This window comes from Mastomys coucha, unplaced genomic scaffold (assembly GCF_008632895.1).
Source record: "Mastomys coucha isolate ucsf_1 unplaced genomic scaffold, UCSF_Mcou_1 pScaffold7, whole genome shotgun sequence".
NCBI lineage: Eukaryota > Metazoa > Chordata > Mammalia > Rodentia > Muridae > Mastomys > Mastomys coucha.
In genome coordinates this window covers 93,035,591-93,055,305 of record NW_022196913.1, presented here as the reverse complement: position 1 = coordinate 93,055,305, position 19,715 = coordinate 93,035,591, and the positions used below count along the sequence as shown (strand labels likewise).

Below are 19,715 nucleotides of genomic sequence, written 5' to 3'. Positions count from 1 at the left end.
AGGGTGAACGATTTTCCTCACTTTGATTTGTGTTCTGAGAACCTAGTGAGAACAACTCCTTTTCACACAATGTTTCTCATTTGTTTGGTACACCTTATTACTGTGAGAATGTCTATAGTAATAAGAGGGGTATGTGTGGTGCATTCCTGACAGAATTCAGTAGAGACAGGACGGTCAGATGGGAACAATATGCTTGGGTCTGTGTGCAGAAAATGGTCTTGTCTAACCTTGTCTAGAAAAATCTGACTGTTTCCCTTCCCTTGCAGAGTTCCGAGGATGAGTCGAAGTGGGTAGAGGAACTCATGAAGATGCACACAGCTCGGGTGAGGGACATTGAGCATCTCACCGGTCTCGATTTCTACCGGAAGACTAGCCGTAGCTATTCGGAAATTCTGACCCTCAAGACATACCTGCATACATATGAGAGCGAGATTTAACTTTCTGGGCCTGGGCAGTGTAGTCTTAGCAACTGGTGTATATTTTTATATTGTGTTTGTATTTATTAATTTGAAGCCAGGACATAAACCAACAAAGAAACAAACAAACAAAAAAACCACTTAGTATTTTAATCCTGTACCAAATCTGACATATTAAGCCTGAATGACTGTGCTATTTTTCTCCTCTAATTCTTGATGTAGACAGTGTTGTATTCTGAGCAGAGTTTATAGTAAACACTAAAGCTCCTGATCCAAGTAGAAGCTTCTACATGGTGCTGCCGGTTGAATATTTGCAGTGAGGAAATCCTAGTTTCCAGAGCCCAGTCACCACGTGAAGTCCTGTTCTGTATCGAAAGACTGATTGTGGAAAGGTGCATTCATCTGCTGTTAACTTTGACAGACATATTTAAGCCTTATAGATCAATCTTAAATATAATAAATCACACATTCAGATTTTCCCTGGTTCTCTCTGGCCTTTGTTTCTTTTGCAAATCTGGGGCTTTCCCTCAGGCATATGCATGTGCACAAGGGACACATTTCTTGCATTGAGTCCTCTTCCCAGCTGTTTCCTTGATATTTAACTAGATGATGGTATAGGTACATACATACGGGAAATCAGAAGGGCAGAGTTAAAACAAACTAGAACAGGGGAAACCATAATTGTTTTGTAAGGTATTTCAACTTTGAAAAAAATGGTCTCTTGATTGACTCAGTTCAAAATTCTCAATAGTAGATTCAAACTCAATTGTTTTATAGAGTTAAGGATATATCATTAGTTGATTGAACATGTGCATGACACTGTTTAATTCCAGACATACACAAATAAAAACTTTATTAATCATATATTCTATACAAAACATCCACCTAGGAGCTAAAGAGATAGATGACTCTCGGTTAAGAGGGTTGACTGCCCTTCTAGAGGTCCTGAGTTCAATTCCCCACACCCACGTGGTGGCTCACAGCTATCTGCAATGGGATCTGATTTCTTCTTCTGGTGTGTGTGAAGACAGAACATTCATATAAAAATTTTTTAAATTCACCCAGCAACTATAGAGAATGTAAAGAGAAAAAAGTAAGTTGAATTGAGTTCTAGATATAAACATGTATGTAATAAACCAACCAAGGCAGAGAAGAAATGCCAAAGGCAAATACAAGGTCACAGTTCAATGTCAGAAGAGCATGGATGGGTTGTGGGTTATTTAAAAGCTCATAGTTATGGTACTGTACAATCATATAAATATACATCAACTATGTACAGTACGTAGTTAATGGACAAAGCCAAGAGGTTATTAAATATTGCTAATCATATCATGGAGAAAGATGACATTGTCTTGTTAACATCAACAATAATACTGTCATATTGCCAACAACTGCTGGTCTTAGTTTTTTTGTTTTTTTTTTTAATAAATAGAAGCATATGGCTATATTTCCATTGTGGTGGTCATCACAACTGGTCCTTTTAAATGTATTTCCATTGTCCTGGCAAGATAAACTCTCAGGGTCTATCTGAGGCAAGTAGCTGAAGGTCGTATTCTAGCATTCCTTGGCTGTAACATAAATAATTAGTGATGGGAGCCCTACAACTTCATAATCTCAATTGGACCTTCGGTAGATGAAATGAGTTTTTCAATTTTTATAAACATTCCTTTAAAATGCATTAATTTAAGAAAGAAGGAAGGAGCCGTGTCAAGAAAAACAACATTATATCAAAAGGTTGTGCCAGGAGTGTGTGAACAGTCAGAGATGATAGAGGAACAGTGACATCTGAGAAGCAGAGCTCCAAGTCTACTTTGGAAGGAAGAAGTGTCTGTGCGCTTACCAAATTTAGACCTCCGTTTATTGGGTACTCACTGTTGCAGGCACGTCTCTACTGCTTTGTATGCCTTGTGTTGTATGCCTTCCTTGAAAAACAGGAAGCCTGGGGAAGATTTTTATGGACTGGGCAAGAATGAGGTGTGAGTGGTAAGTGGGCTTGGAGTTTGGAATAGAGGACCAGTAGGGTAGAAATGAACGAGAATTTGGTTCTTCATCCATTCTGTATTTGGTGATTATGTAACAGGCATCTTATCCAGCATTTACACAGGCCAGCAGGGATAAAACAGTGAGTAAAAACCTACATGGTTCCTGACCCCATAAAACTTATTTTTAAGTAAGTGGAAGATGCTATTTAAAGTGTTAAAGTTTAGTGGCATACATGCAAGGGGAGTGAGTGTCAAGGGTGTAGAAAGGAAATGACCGTGTAGAGAACATTCTTGTGTAGATTAGGGGGATGAGAAGAGGTGGCCTCCAGGAAGACAGAGAGGAGGAAGAAATATTGATGGTAGGAAAAGTATCAGATCTGAAGGCTGATGACAATCTAAAAAGGGTGTCCCTGAACGCACACAGTGGCATCTAGGTAGGCATGGAACAGGTCAGGTTCCAAAGGAGTTCTGATACAAGACGTCTTGATCCCATTCGCTGTGCATTGGAGAATAACTGAGAAGTCTCATGCAGGATGTGCTGAGACCTGATTTAAAAGATTTCTGCATATTGACCTGAGTAGGTAGTAATTACACCATGTGTTCTGGATACTAACCCACACAAGAATAAACCCAATGAAAGGGTCTGCTTATGAGAGCGTTGGTTGCTTATCTCCCCAGAGTGCCACTGAAGGGAACAATGGTTAATTTTAACTTAGTTTTGAGCTGTTTGTGAAGACAGACTTCTGCATCACCTGAGATTGAACTCTTCCTAAGATGGGTTAAACCTGAGGCTCCTGGAGAGAGCAGGGTAAATTTACTTGAATCCCTCTGCTCTATTTTTATTCTTGGATCAAAGCTTTCTTTCTCATAAACAAACTTAATGCCCAGAGAGAACTCAACCCCTGTATTATTTCAAGTAAGTGGCTTTGCAGATAAATACATGCCATTAATTGTGGGGTTATTTATGAGCGTCTCTGAATGGACAGGGACTCTATTAAAAATGAGGTTTAGAAGACTATTTTAAGTTGGGATTTTTTTTTTAAAATATATGGAACCCTTAGTCCATTCATGCTCCCATTGAGCAAGTGACTAGCCACTCACAAGCATGGTGGTCCCAGCCCAGCGGATGGGCTCAGAATCTGCCTCTCTAGAATGATCTCACTGAAAACAGGGTAAACCAGGAAAGCCGCCACATGCTTTCCCAAGGGAGAAAACACTGAATTGTTTTTAAGAGGGTTGACTCTTTAAAAAAAAATCTCTGAACAAAAGCCTTGCTGGGTGCCAACTTAGTTTGCGTAACTGCCTGGAGAGCCACAACCCCCAGCTTCCTGTACCATTGTTCCTTGTGGTGGTTGGGGAGAGGGTGGTTGTGGGAGACCCAGATGACCTCTCCTGTTTACACTTCTCTCACTGCAACTCAGTTGTTCTGTTTCCCTGCTGAATTGGGATTGGGCTGCCCTGTGGGTGGGAGGTAGGGATGGCAATGGGTAATCTGTGGCTTCGAAGCCAGCGATTGTTTGAGGCAGTGACAAACACAATTCAGATGTTCAAGTTTATGAGCTGGGGTAGAGAGCTTTGCTGGAGGTCCAATCTAGGGTGGCAGTGGTTCCTGTTTGGTCTGTGTTTCTAGGAAGCCTGTGTCCTTGACCTCTTTTGGCAACTGGAGCTAGTTGGAGTGAAATGTGGAAAAAGTGAGTTCTGACAGACATTTCTTTTTCGCCATTCTCTTCCTCTTTATCCCCCTTCCTCTTTCTTCCTGACCTCTTCTTTCTTTTGCATTCTTCCCCCTCTTCCTTTCCTCCTCTTTTTTTCTCTTCTTCCTGTTCTTCTTCATTGATCTCTAATTCCAACCCTATTGAGGTAAAACTAACACAAATGAACTGCACATATGTAAAGAATAGATTCTGATAAACTTTTACACATATGTACATCTGTGACACAATCCTTGACACCAAGTTAGTCAATATATCCACCATACCTGTGTTGCTTGGTTATTTATTTATTTATTTATTTATTTATTTATTCATTCATTCATTCATTCATTCATTCATTCATTCAGTCAGTCAGTCAGTCAACCTGGCACAAGCTGGAGTCACCTGGGAAGAGGGAACTTCAATTGAGGAATTCCATCAGATTGGCCTGTTGTTGACTAGCCTCTGGGGCTTTCTCTTGATGACTCATGTGGAACAGCTCAGCCTGCTAGAAGTAGTGAAATGGCACTCCTGGGAAAATGGCCCTGGGTTGTATAAAAAAAAAAAAAAAGGCAAGCTAATAAGAACTCCTCTGTGGTCTCTGCTTCAGTTCCTGCCTTGGCTTCCCTTGAGGACGAACTGTAACCTGTGAGCCAAAATAAGCTCTCTTCCTCTCCTAGCTGATTTTGGTTGGTGTTTTATCACCAAAGTAGAAAGCAAGCTAGAACAACACCTAGATGCTTCTTTGTGTCTCACAGTGATGTTTCATAGTCTCAAACCGTACCACCTCCACTTATAACCCTCAGACCTTGACCTACAAGTACGTTACCATAGAATAGTTGGCACCGTAGCTTTTTTTACACTAATGGAATACTTAAGTAGTCAATGCTTAGTGCCTGGCTCATTTCAGTATAGTTATCCAAGATTCATTTAGAGTAGTGTACAAGCCATAGTCCATTCTTTTTTAATTGTGCAGCATTCTGTTCTGTAGATGCAACCCATTGGTTTAGTCATCTGTTGGTGGACACTTGGATTATTTTCAAGTTTCAGCTATTGCAAAATAGCCACATTGTTAAGAACATGTGTATAACTTTTGGCATATGGGATTTGTTTTCATTTCTCTTCAATAAGAACTTAGGTGTGGAGTGGTTTGATCCTATGGTAAATGGATACAATTTAATTTTTTTTTTTACGTGAGTATCAACTTCATTGCCAAAGTTATTGCCAAAGTAGTTGAATTTGATATTCCCATGAGCCGTGTTTGAGAGCTTCATGGTCTCATGTCTCCAGTTCTTGCTATGGGTAGTCTACTTTTGGAAATTCTAATAGGTTGATAGTAGTATTTCACTGACTCTCTTTTGAGATAGAGCCTTACTATATAGTGTGGCTGGCCCAGAACTTGCTGTATCTTGAACTTGCAATGATTCTCCTGCTTCTGCCCCATGTGCTGGGATTGCAGGTATGCACTACCAAGCCCAGGCATTTATGCTCTTCCTCAGGACTAACAGTGATGAGCATCTTGTCACATGATCATGCACACATTTCACTCAGGAGATTTCTGTTAGAGGATTGTGGTCATGTGAAAACACGAGTTGCTTTTAAAGATGTTTAAGAGGTCTTTAGCCTAAATTTAGGTCTCTTGCATATATTTTGCAAGAATTATTTTTCCAGTCCGAGACTCATCTTTTCACTTTTTATATTGCATTATGAAGATTAATGTTTGCTTTTTAAAAAATTATTTATTTATTTTATGTATACAAGCATACTATAGCTGCCTTCAGACACACCAGAAGAGGGTATCAGATCCCATTAACAGGTGGTGGTGGTGAGCCACCATGTGATTGCTGGGAACAGAATTCAGTATCTCTCAAAGACCAGTCAGTGCTCTTAAACACTGAGCCATTTCTCCAGCTTCAGATTAAAGTTTTTTTTTTTTTTTTAAACATGATGAAGTCCAATTTCTTATTTTGATTTTTGCTAAATTCTAATTTGGTTAAGTAAGAGATATTTGTCTAACCCAACAAGGCTAAACATTTCCCCTTTGTTTTATTCTAGGAGTTTGAAGTTTGCAAAGTTTTACTTTAGACTCATGGTTCAGTTCCTATTACTTTTGTATGTTGGTGTCATACAAGCTATGTGCCTAAGCTCTTTCTATTTTTTGTATGTGAATAGCCACATGTTTTCAGCTGCATTTTAAAGTTGTTCTTCTCATACTCCCATCCCTTCCTCTGTTACCCTCCTCTCCCCTGGCACACTTCTTAACAATTCCTCCTCCCTCTCTTAAGACTTCTTTGGGTGTGTTGCCCACGGAATTTGATTAGACTTCTGTGCCTGAGTGTGGGTGGGAGTTATTAGCAGGAGCAAGAGCATCTTATCAGCGGCTACCCCATTGAGGAAAAACAACATCCTCTCCCAACACCATTCCGTCAGGTAGAACCAGGCCTTGGCGGGTCTCTGCCCACGCATGATGAGATGTTGAAAAGCTGGGTCATGCATGTGTGTCATTCAGATCTACAGAAAGTTCATGAGGTCAACACATATGTCTGAAAGATATCTCTTGGCGGCAATGCCCTCATTCCCTTGCTCATACAGTGTCTCTGCTTCATCCTTGTAGGATGTTCCCCCCCGCCCCGACCCCTGAGCCTTGGAGGGGTGCTATAGTTGTCCCACAGCAATTCGTTCCCTCTTCTCATCTTCATTTTCCACTTTGGTCATAAACCAGTCATGTATGTGGATGCTGCTTTACTTCCTCACTCACTCTCTCCCATTGGTCTGTCTGCCTACTGTTTACTCTGGCACATTCTCTTGGAATTACTATGATATCATAATAATTTTAAATGGAAGCATTGCCAGTCTTCTGGCTCTCCTCTCTCCCATATATCCAGTCAGCTGTAATCCAGTCAACTGGACTTCTCTGTACTTCCATGCAAACTTTAAAACCGGCTTATCATTTTTTTTCTTTTTTGGTTCTTTCGAGACAGGGTTTCTCTGTGTAGCCTTGGCTGTCCTGGAACTCACTCTGTAGACCAGGCTGGCCTCGAACTCAGAAATCTGCCTGCCTCTGCCTCCTAAGTGCTGGGATTAAAGGCGTGCGCCACCACTGCCCGGCCCGGCTTATCATTTTTTAGAAAAAAGAAAAAAAAAGTCTCCTGAGAAGTTTGTTGGCTCTATGGATCACATTACTTAGTGCTAACATCCTGCTATCTGGTGCACCCTAACCCATGAATAAAGTGTATTTCTCCACTGATGATTGGCCTTTTGTTCGAATGAAAGGTCTTTACTTCACCTTTTGACTTTTAAAGATATTTTCAGTGGGTGAAGAATTCTAGGTTGACAATTCTTTCTTTCAGTGCCCGAGACATATCGCCCCATTGTCCTCTGGCATGCATTATTTCTGATGGGAATGCTGTCACTCTGGGTTTTGACCTCTTTTTCTTCCAGCTGCTTCTAAAAAACATTTTTTTTTTTGTCAGTTTTAAGCAAATTCATTTTGATGGACCTTCACTTTCTTATTTATTTATTTATTTATTTATTTTCATTTCTTTTGCTTAGGGACCCATGAGTTCACAGTTTTCATTAATTTAGAACACATAAGGCTATTCTTTCTTCAGATGTTCTGGGTCATTTCAGGGTCTTACATTGTACATGTATCTGGTTTGTTAAGCATCTGCCATCAGCCATCTTTTTTCAGACCTTTGTCGGTTTCTTCTCAGTTTACTTTGCTGTCTTTCAGCTCACTATTCTTCACCCCTCTGCTTTTAAAGCTAACTCGAAGTTTAAAAAACTTTTAAATCCATTTAGCATTTTTTTTGTTCTCAGCATTTGTAAAGTTTCTGTGTGTGTATGCTTGTGTGGTATTCATGTATGTGTGTTCACATAGGTGTGGGCATGGGTGCAAATATGTACAGGTATAAGTGGAGCTCAAAGGTTAACTAACATTAGCTGTCTTTCTCCAGTGATACACACAATATTCACCTTACATAGTATGGCCAGGTTTCTTAGCTGATTGTGGAACTTGCCATTTAGGGCTTGTCTGACTAGCCAGCTTGCCCAGGGTAACCCAGTCCCTGTCTATCTACAATGCACTGGACTATTTGGGATGCCACGCTCACCCAGACTGTATATGGACTCAGCTGTTCTAAACTTCTGGCCCTCATACTGATGGAGAAATAACTTCAACTCACTGTGCACTGCCTCTGAAGTTATTTTAGGTTCATCTTCCCAAGCTCTAATTATTTTCCTTACGGAGAACCAAAGTGATAAATATTCACCTGAACATCAAAGAGGGGCTCTCTGCAGCATCCTGGGGGGCTGTCTGTGCTTCATCCACCAGTAGGTATGACCCAGATTTAGACTGGGTCTTCTATTCAAATATGATCTAGATCTTATGTGGGTCTTAATTTTCCTCAGGGGTGACCCGCTGCTTGAGTTTTAGATAACTCCAGATGTAGTCAATTTGACAACCAAGGCTAGCCATCACAATGATGGATACAGAATTTTTCCCCAAATCAAACTTACTTAATAGCAAACTTAGTCAATCATTTACTAGTGTTCAGATTTAGTTCTATATTGCAAATATGAAAATAGCTTTTAATTTCAGGGCTCAGACATTACACTAAGTCATGAATATGTGTCAAAATATATTTAATGAGAACAGAAAAAGCTGCCACACTTTCACGAGGACATTAAAGATGACCCTAATATGATCCAGTGAGTACATAGATATGTAAACTCTTTGATTACTCCCAACACCTCTGAGTTTCTTATTAAACTCATTTTACAAGTGAGAAAAGTCAGGGCTGGAGAGATGGCTCAGGGCTTAAGAGAACATACTGCTCTTGCAGAGGACCTGAGCTCAGTGTCCTGCACCCATGTCAGGTGTGGCTCATAACCCCCTGCTACTCTGGATCAAAGGAGTCTCATACATACATACATACATACATACATACATACATACATACACACAAACACACACACAGAAAAAGAGAGAGAGAGACAGAGAGACAGAGAGACAGGGAGACAGAGAGAGACAGAGAGAGACAGAGAGAGACAGAGAGAGACAGAGAGAAAGTTATTTGGTCGAAATCTCTTGTCCAAGGTCATATAGATAAGGAGGGAGCTAGGCTATCTTTCAGGGAAGAAGCTATGGGTGAGGAAGCCTGAGAAGTGAATCCCAATAAGGTAAGTGAAGGCTTAGGGGATGTCCTTCCTGGAGACACATGAAGAAGCCAGTGGAGTTAAGGCTTGCAAATGCTGGAATTCTGCATTTGCAGCACACACAGGGAGCTGAATTTCGTTTCCTGCAGCATGCTCATGCTGGCTTTGGAACTGGGAGGTTGCAGTCCAGATAGAATGGGTCGGCCGAATTCAAGTAACAAAAGAACTTGTGGAAAGAACTTATTCTGTCCATCTGTATTACTCTTAAGCATCTTGATACTGGACACTGACATGAACTATATTGGAAAGCACTGTCTGAGTTCAGTTGGGTAGGCAGGCAGTGAAGGATTTTGCTGTCCCTGGGTGAATAATGAAGACCCAGCCAGCGTCATTAGCCTTGAGGATGGAAAGCTCTGGTAGTAAAAAAGAGATTCAATGACAGAATGAATGAAAGAATAGGGATAAGTCAGAGGCTTTTTACATTCGGTAGGCGGCGAGAGAATGGAATCTCTAACCAAGACTTCTAGAGAGGCAGAGCTGGAAGGCAGCTAAAAGCTAGTAAGTCAGTTTTGAAAGGCTGAGCTTGCAGTGTTAGTAAATCATGCTGGTGAAGACCATGAGGAGATCAGTGAAGAGGGCATCCAAACCACAGGCAGGTGCACCAGGCATGAAGGTGTCAGTTAATGTTGGAAGCATGGATGGCACTGCCCTCATTTTAGACAGGGTCTCTAGTTGACTGCTGTGCATGGCCTGTGCACTTCTAGAGATTCTCTTGTCTCCTCCTCCTATTTCGCCATGAGAATGCTAGGATTGCAGATGCAAGCTACCATGGCAGACCCTCCAGGAATCAGAGTTTAGGCCCTCAACTCATCTTTCTAACTCTGAAAAACTTTCATATTATTGGAATTCATCAGTGAAATTAAATTCCAGAGAGAAGGCAAATTGGATGGGAATTTGAAATATCTCCTGGACTGTTTGGAAGTAAATCCAATGTATTGTTTTGAAAAAAATTGGCCGTAGTAGTCTGCCATACAGAGAAAATGATAACCCCAAGACAATGTGTAGAGATGCCCTGTGGAGAAACGTGGGAAGGAAGTGGAAGACACAGGAGAGACTGTGAGAGGGAGATAAACACTAAGGAGGACTTGTCTTCCTTAGGATGGTAAAGCTTTACAGGCTATTGAGAGGAAAGGAGCTAACATTTTAGGAAACTGAATTATAAACAAATTTGAAATTGAAAGCAGCAGATGAAGGAAGACTCAGCCGTAATAAATTGCTTCTAGTATATGTACCTCATTAGTTAAAATTATTAAAGTACACACGACCCTGGTCTCAAATGGTTCCCTGTAGACCAGGCATAAGTGATGAATTGGTTGGTTGAGCCCATATATTTAAAAAATTAAGTTGGCTATTAATACTTTAAGATATCAACAAATTTCTAATGAAACCCCAGATTTTGCCTTCCTTAAGATGCTGATGATTGAAAATGTTAGCCATTGCTTGATAGGCTTACAGACAGTGGGAGCCTCAGCTGCTGCTTTTTATATCAGGGATGACAATTGTTTCCTCTAAAGAGCTGGATAGTAAATTCTTCAGACATTGCCATAGTCTCTAGCTATTGTGTTAACAGTTAGAAGCAACTATAAACAATATGGAAATGCACTTTGCTGTGTTCCAATAAACTTTATCTGCACAGACTTGACTTTTGTACAATTTTGAAAGTTATAAAGTAGTGCTATTTCTGGCTCTCATTGATAACACCAAACAATACATACGGGCAGTGTGGGCAAAGAGCAATGCTTACGCATGCTAGTGGGAATGGTGCTGTCACCATGGAAATCAGAGGGGATGTTCCTTGTAAAACTAAACCAGTGCTATTGCATGACCTAGCTCTACCACTCCTGGGCAGATACTCAAGGGTTGTTTATGCACAAATACATATAATATACATATATTTATGTGGACATTCATAATATATATACACACATATATGCATGAGGTCAAAGGCAAAGAAGGGCAGTTATGAGCTAGGAAGAAGGGGTCTCAAATACAGGGAAAGGAGGCAAAAGGGATAGAAAAATTACTGTATATTTCCTTTCATGTGTAGAATCGAGATTTTAAATATGTATTCATGTAAATATATAAATAAATGTGTGTGCATGAAAGAGAGAGAGAGAGACATTATGAGGAAGAGGGAGGGAACCAACAAATGATTGGAACGAGGTGTGTAATCAACTACTAAGATGGAGTATATATGAACAAAGTACAAAGATATCGGCTGTAAAGATGTTGTAATGAAACCTATTTTTTCAAATTAGAAAATCTTTACATATATATATGAGATTTTAAAAAAATATTTATCTTTAGTCATTTTTTCCAGTCCAGTTGTTATCCCCCTCCCAGTTCAGCTTCCTTCAGTTCCTCATCCCATTCCTCCTCCTCCCTGTCTCCAAGAGGATGTTCCAAGTTCTCCTCCCAAGAAAAAAATAGGAAAAAGTCGAGGATTTGTTTAAAAGGAAAGGGAAAAAAGAAAGTAAATTCAAGACCTTCCTGAGCTAGAGAACAAATTCAAAGTCAGCCTGAACAACGGTAGTGAGACTCTGCCTTAAACACAGTAAGGGGCTGAGGATCTAGCTTAGGGGTGGAGTGCTTGCCTGGAGAGCAATGTCCAATATCATAGTCAAGAGCAAACAAAACGACCTTTGTCAATTTGCTTATGAAATCCATTCAGACCAGTGTATTCCTGACGGGTGCCACTCCTATACGAGGTTGTCATGTGTCTTACAACGGAGCTTCTTCCTCTCTTAGGTCTCTTGGTGATTTCCCATCCTTCACACTTTACCCAAAGGCTGCCACACAGCCCTCAGCACTCCATGCCACCTCGGCAGCCGCAGGACTCAGGCGGCTGTGTTTTTGTGTCTGTCTTCTTAGGAAGCTCACTGTCTTTGTCTTGCCTTTCTGAACCTAACCCACTGAGAAGACCGGTCAGGTAAATGCAAGTTTCCATCCAACAAAACCAGGCTGGTTTTGGGTAGATGGTAAAGTGTTTGCTATTCTTCAAGGTTTTCAAATATTAAAAAAGTAATGACTCTTCTTCACATGTTGTACAGACAGAAACAGCTGGCTTTCTGGATGTGACTGTAGCTCTTTGAGCCTACTCACTGTCCCAGGTTTCCTCAACTTTTAAAATTTCTTGTTTTTTTTTTTCTTTTATTCAAATAGCTCTGATTCAAGTTGTTTCCTCCAAGTGGAGGGTAAGTTGCTGCTTTTCATTGTGTTTTAAATTATGTTTATTTACTGAATACTTTCCCTGCTTTGTTAATTTTACTTTAATTGCCTCTAAGCATTTGATTTTGATTCTTATAGCGTGTGCCCTGGCATCTCTTATTGCCTGGAGTGGAAGATTTTTAACATTCAAAAGTAGAAAAGCCTATGCTTGCTGTTTTGAATGTACTTGGGAGGTAGAGGCAGTTGGATCTCTGTGAGTTTGAGAACAGCTTAGTCTCCATGGTGAGTTCCAATCCAGTCAAGGCCATACAGTAAAACCTTGTCTTAAACAATACCAACAATGTGTGAAAATATTGAACAAACCACAATGAAGTGTTATGCTGTACTAATTCCCATTTTTAGTAGTGTTTTGCCAGAAAAATACATTATCATTTTAATTAATTAATTTAAAAAATAGTTTGGTTCTTTACAAAATTTTAAATAATCTTCATTATAAAAAAAAATCTTGCAAAGAAACATCAGCCACCTAAATTAACAAGAACCAAAGTCTATGCATCTTGATGAACTTCTACACAGTTCAAATAGCCATGCTAAAGCTGAGAGCCTTCATGTTAGAGTTTACACTTTCGCTATCAGTTTAATTTACTGCACCCCCTTTTTCCCCTTGTGGTTTTATTACTGTAGTAGTTACTACTGAGCCACCATATGGTAGCTGGGAATTGAACTCAGCACCTCTGAAAAAGCAGTCAGTGCTCTTAACCACTGAGCCATCTCTCCAGCCCCCTGTAGTAAGTACTACTAACTTTAATATATTCATGTCCTTCATCTCTAAGGTGGTGAAATCTGTCTTTTCCATCTCTTGTCACAAAACTTTGCACAATGCCTGTGTGCTAGCTACTTTTCTTATCACTGTTCAAATGCCTGATGGGAAGGAACTCAGGGAAGAGAGGAGGTGCTTTGGTTCACCTATGGGTTTAATCCATTTTGGTTGGAAAGGCACAGGGGCAGAAGTATAAGACAGCTCGTTCACATGTCAGTGGACAGGAGAGCAGAGAAGTTGACTGCGAACTTGACTATAGCCCATAAAGCACCTCCCCCGCCCTCCTGACCTAATTTACTTCAACTAGGCTTCCTCTTGCAAAGGGACCACAACCTCCCCAAACAGTTCCATGAGCCAAGGACCAAGGGTTCAAATGCATGAACACATGGGAGATATTTCACATTCCAACCAGCCAAACCTAGCCCAGATTTGGTTTCTAGTGAAGGACAGTAAGTGCTTGACTAGCCTTACTGCTTACCTTCTAAGACAGTCAATATCATTATAGATATAAAAATATCTATAATGATATGAACATAAAATGAACATAAAATGGTCATTGGAGGCCTCTGTTGAGCTCATGACTTCTGCTTTCTCACAAAAAGAACTTTCTCTCTCTTCTCCATATCAATGTTCTTCCCTCCTGGTCTCAGAACTCTCATTCTAGAGACCTGTTTATATCCTCAAATTCAGTTACTCATTTGATGAGATGAATCCAGTCTCTGCTTTTGCCTAACCAGCTTGAATCTATACCATGACAAGACCCCTGTCATGTCATTTCTCCCAAGCTTTCTCAGTTCCAAGGAAAAAACATAGGTACTGAAGCTTTGAGGGGAGACCTGACTTTTTTCTTTGCCCCCTGAATAACCATTTCACAGAGTGGAGCTATGTGAGAAAGGGCCACAGCTGCAGAGGCTTTTGTGGTTAAGCTTGTAGGGTCCTCATTTTCAAGAGCTGGAGAAAGGGGAGGGCCAGTGGGGGAGTGTGTGTGGTTTGATTACGGTATAATTTTCCTCCCTCTGGGATCATTTCAAGTGTGTTCTACAAATGTCAGGGAACCAATGATTCATCAAATAGTGGAGTGTTGCTTTTGGAAAAGGGAGAGGAAGTCACTGCTTTGGAGCCCAGTGATAGATTTGCACTAAGGTAAGATCTCATCTCAGCAAAGGGTCTGAAAAGTTGGCAATGATCCCCTGCTCTTTTCCAAGCCTGGGAGAGATGCCATTGACCCAGGACTGTGAAGCCTCAATTCCCTTAGGGCGTGGAGGAGACAACCCTTGCCTCTGTCCTACAACACTGGGAAAAGTGAAGTTGGAAGAGGATCTGTTGCTTGGTTACTCTGGGCAAAGACAAACTATGGAAGAAATACAGTTGCAATAGAAAATCTTGTCAGACCTTGCCAGTCCATGCTCTTATCTCTGTACCACTTATCTGGCTTCGGGGAGGGAAAAAGTACAATTGCTGAGTTAGCAGCAGAAGAGGGTTGGGGGAGAAACAATAGGACAGAGCTGCTTGGCCAACAGCAGAGTTCCTTATGTAGCACTTACATCATATGAAGTCATGTTTCGGGTGACATTTGCGGCTAACCTAACTACTATGTCAAGTAAGAGATGGCACATCTAACTTCTCATGTGGACTATGACCATTTTCATTGTATGTTCCTTATAGAAATCGGGGGCAATGGCTTGTAACTTTCTAACCATTTCTTCTTCTTCTTCTTTTTTAATTTATAAAGAACTTGCAAATAAAGAAAGGCACATCCCTAAATTAACCAGTTCCAAACCATGAACATATGTTGCTGTTTGAACAGCCCTTCTGAAACTTTAGAGTTTCGTATTGGAACTTACGTATCCACTATAAAATGGTCTTTTATACATTTATACACTGCCAGAAACTGAAAAAAAAATCATAGTTTTATATCTTCTTACTACATTTGCAGAGGATCCTATATCAATTCCCAATATTTCCATGGTAACTCCCAAGCAAAGGGTCAGGTGTCCATCACCTCTGTTCCATCCTTGCTGTCACTCAGGAGTTATCTTCTACTGTTATCCTTTCCACTCATCATGCTCTCCCAACGCATACTTTTTTTGTTTCTACATCTTCCAGAAAGTCTGCATTTTTCAGTCACGTGTATTTTTTCCAAGATATATATATAGAGATGCTAGATAGGATTGGTGGTGACAGGAGGAGTATAAATGAAATCCTGTGCTTGTAGGATCAACTCCACTCTTTCTTGGTGAAACCCAGTAGTGTGAGAGAGGCAGGAGCCTGGCTCTAGTTTGATGCAGTTACTGTTGGAAGCTTCCTTAAAACGTGACTTGTACCTGGCCACTTCGTTCTTTGCTTTTGGTCTTAGTTGCAGCTTGAGGCTGTGAGAAAGAGTAATGTGGAATCCCATCACACAAATGGGCACTAAGAGAAACTGAAAGACTCAGACTTGCTCTTCTCTCTTTGAAGCTTTTTTGTTTGCGTAACATGGGGGATTGATACAACGTGACCCTTATTTGCTACTTCTGGAGCAAATATCTATATCTATATCTAAACTGTGTGGTTATGCTAGAAAGAGCCATACAATAAGGCATGGTAGCATCACAATGACTTCAGGGTCACACCTTGCACCTGGTCTATCAGTATCTTCTGACACTTTCAATAGTGACCACACTCACCTAATGTCATCATCTAGTCATTGTTCATGTCCCCTTTACTCTGAGTTCCTGACTCTCTTCTTATTATCAGAGGCAATTCAGACTGACACTTTCTTAGGTGCCAATTAGCATGTCTTCATGTGTTGGGGATGATATTATTCAAGGACTCTTCTCTTTAGTCAATGCCATTACCCTCTGCTATTCATTTGTACCTATCATGGGGTTCTTTTTCATTTTCTTAAAAATATTTATTTATCTTTATTCATGTATAGGAGTGTTTTGCCTGCATGCATATTGAGTGCATTGAGTGCTGGTGCCCACAGAGGTCAAAAAGAGGGCATGGAATCCCCTGGAACTGAATGGTTAGGACATAGACAGACAAACACACACACACACACACACACACACACACACACACACACACATACACACATACACACATTCTATCTATCTGTCTATCTATCTATCTATCTATCTATCTATCTATCTATCTATCTATCTATCATCTATCCATTCATCCATGTGTGTATGTATGTATGTTATGTATGTACTCTATGTATGTATCTATGTATCTATGTATCTATCTATCTATCTATCTATCTATCTATCTATCTATCTATCTATCTAATTTATGTATCTATATCTATCTATCTATTATCGATCTATCTATCTATCTATCTATCTACATAGAAAGAGAATTTGTGTATGTATGAATGTAGGCATCAAAAGTATATAAACTATTTAATAGTATGGGGAATTTGGGACTTTAAGAAGACAAATTAGAGCACCTCTAACATTTGAAGAAGTATATGATATTGTCTGACACATACTATATATAAGTCTAGTAAGATCAGGAAATACATCAGAGATTCATAAAAATAGAGTATAAGAATCCCACTTGAGGTGCTAAAGAGATATTCAGTGGCTACATACATCTGCTGCCTTTGGAAAGGGCTTGGGTTCAGTTTCCAGCATCCACCTGGCAGCTGAAAACCATCTGCAATTCCATTTCCAAGTGATCCAATGCTTTCTTGTAGCTTCTGCAGGCACCAGGCATAAATAGAGTCAGCATACACACAAGTAGGCAAAACACTCATGCACATAAAATAAGAAGGCATAAATCTTTAAATAAGAAATATATGTAAAACAGCCATAGTAAAAAAGTGAGGAGAACTATGCCTAGGCAGTGTCCATTCTGAAGGAAAGGGATTTGGAGAAGAGAAACACTAAAGGGGTAGAGATGGACATGTTTGGTGCCCAACAAAGGACTGAATTGGGGAATCATTTATTCAACAAGTATCTTAACACTCCTTTTGAACTAGATACTATAGAGATTGTTGGAATAGAAAGGTGAAGAGACTAGATCACCAACTTCAAACAGTAATTACGACATATGACAGCATAAGTTTTCAAGTGGATGTGTGTTCCAAAGGAAGTTACAGTATAAAGACAGCACCTTTTAGCACCTATTCTTCCGTAGCTGTGAATAAGTGTGACAGAGGAACTGTGTGACTCCAGATGGGAAGAAAGAATAGAGGCGGTTCGGAATCAAAACAGAGAAGTCAACATTTTACTTATCTTTACATTTCCAGGACCCAGAGAACAGAAGAAGGGCAAAACCTTGGGGCCTAGAATGAGGTGACAAGAAAGGGAGGGAGATGCAATGATGTCAATGCAGGGCTGAACCTAAAGACTATGGCATTCTTCATGTCCTGCATGCTGTCCTGCTAGCCTAAAAAACATTTTTTTTTGCATTTGCATTTTACTAGCCAACAATTTGGGGAGTTATACTTCAAGAGCATTTGCCTCAATGAACAGATTTACAGATTTATATTCTCAGTGCATTCAGAAACTAAAGGTGCGATGATAGTTTGGTCTGGGGGACAGGGAGCTGATGGACAAGCATTGGGAGATTTGCTCTCTTCTGGAACCTTTTTGCTCATCTTTAGTTGACAGGATATTTACTTTTCGGCTTAGTTCTCAGGTCAGCCCAATTAAGCTTCTCTGTGACACATGTTCTCATTTCACCTTGGCAGACTGGTTTCATTAGAAATCATCCACAGTGGGGGTAATGCTAACATAATATTACTTCTAAACTAGGCACAGTTTGATGAAAGATTTGGATGTACTTGGTGGGTTGCTGTTCCAATTTCAGATATTTTGCTGGCATTCCCTGAGAGTCAGCCAAGAGCGAGGGATGACAGCTAAATGGGCTTTTCATACTCTGAATGTGGTAGTGGAGTTTTAGCCTTGTGATTCTCTTTAAAAAACCTTTGGGGCACTGATGATGGAGAGGTCCTGAACTCCACAGAGAAATGTTATTTCAAATGAGTTCTTGCCAAGTCCAAATTCACCAGTTAAAATTTTAAGATGAATTACATCATCTCTCACATTTATACATTGCTTAATCCAATTTGCAATGCAATAGTCCGTGCATTATTCTCTCCTGGACTTCATAGGAACCTCAGGCTATCACGATAGCTTTCCTTTGCTTTATCCACTTTATGAAGTTTATAGATGAGCTAAGTTTAAAGAAAGTAACTTGTTTGTCCATAATTACACAGATAATTAAATGTTTTATGAGGTCTGGGAATCAAGTTGGTCCACCCATTCCCAGTTTAGTGCTTGCACCTAATAATGAGGTCTTACTGGTAAAACTTTTAAATATACTTTTTGAATAAATGGCATTTCAGTCTTTGAAATAGACAATGTACACCCCATATATTTAGGCTGACTCACATAATGAGTATAGAAAAAGTGCAAAATCAGCAGCTTGCTTTTTAAAAGTTGAAGTTTGGAAAATTTTCCTGTTAGCATGGTGGTGGTTTTATGGACCCACCAACTCCAGTGTTGGACATCTCCTAATAGTAATCTAAGAATGGATCCTTTTCCTATTATGTGTGTAAAGAGCCATAATAAAAATGCTTCCTTCTTCAGTAGATGGGAGCTAACACAGAGACTCACAACTGGACAATGTGCAGTTAGAGACTTTTAATACTTAGTTCTAAATGGGATGTCTTTATCAAGCATCACTTCTCTGGGCTTAGGAAACTTTGTACAAGAAGAAGTGAAATGATCCTCAGAGGCAGAAAAGACAGATGGCACCACAGAAACAATGTCCTCCAGACACAACAGGACTAACACACATGTGAACTCACAGAGACTGGCAGGGTGCGCAGAATCTTTACAGGTCCAATTCAAGCAGTGTCCCAGCATTGAGAAAGGAAAGTGGACATAATCCACCACTTCTAACCAACCAAGAAGCCAACTCCAAGTGACAACCACTTGAAAAGGAAAGCTTAGTTTTCACCAATGGAGTCTTACTGGATAGATACACTCTGAAGGGCAGATTCCAGGGCCAGTAGTAGAAGGACAACATAAAACAAACTCTATGGTGTGCTGTTTTTGTTTTTGTTGTTGTTTGTTTGTTTGTTCCTTTTTTGTCTCATATTGCTTTGATTGGGCATTATTATTTTTTTAAATATTTTTTATCTTATTGGTCTTTTGCTTGTATATTATGATTTTTGATTTTGTGTTTTTATGGATTTATGTGTGTCTCTGTGTGTTTTATTTGCTTTTTGTTTTTTATTGTTGATTTTTTATGATTTATTTATTTTACTTGCCTGTTTCTTTGAGAGAGAGAGAGAGAAAGAGAGAGAGAGAGATAGAAAGACAGAGAGAGACAGAGAGAGAAGGTGTGGGACTTGATGTGTGGGAAACTGGGGGGCCATTTATGGGGACTTTGGGGAAGGAACTCTGTGATCAGAATATATTGT

At 40.0% G+C, this 19,715-nt stretch overlaps 1 protein-coding gene across 5 annotated transcripts in view; it reads left to right on the top strand.

Moving 5' to 3' along the window:
- Enpp2 (ectonucleotide pyrophosphatase/phosphodiesterase 2) overlaps positions 1–895 on the top strand; it is a 119,708-nt gene extending 118,813 nt beyond the window's left edge. For all 5 annotated transcript variants that reach the window (XM_031358303.1, XM_031358306.1, XM_031358305.1 and 2 more), the window contains one exon: positions 267–895. In XM_031358303.1, coding sequence (XP_031214163.1) covers positions 267–437 — 171 coding nt within the window. In that variant the 3' untranslated portion in view covers positions 438–895. The remainder of the gene's footprint in view (positions 1–266) is intronic.
- Positions 896–19,715: the final 18,820 nt, after the last annotated feature.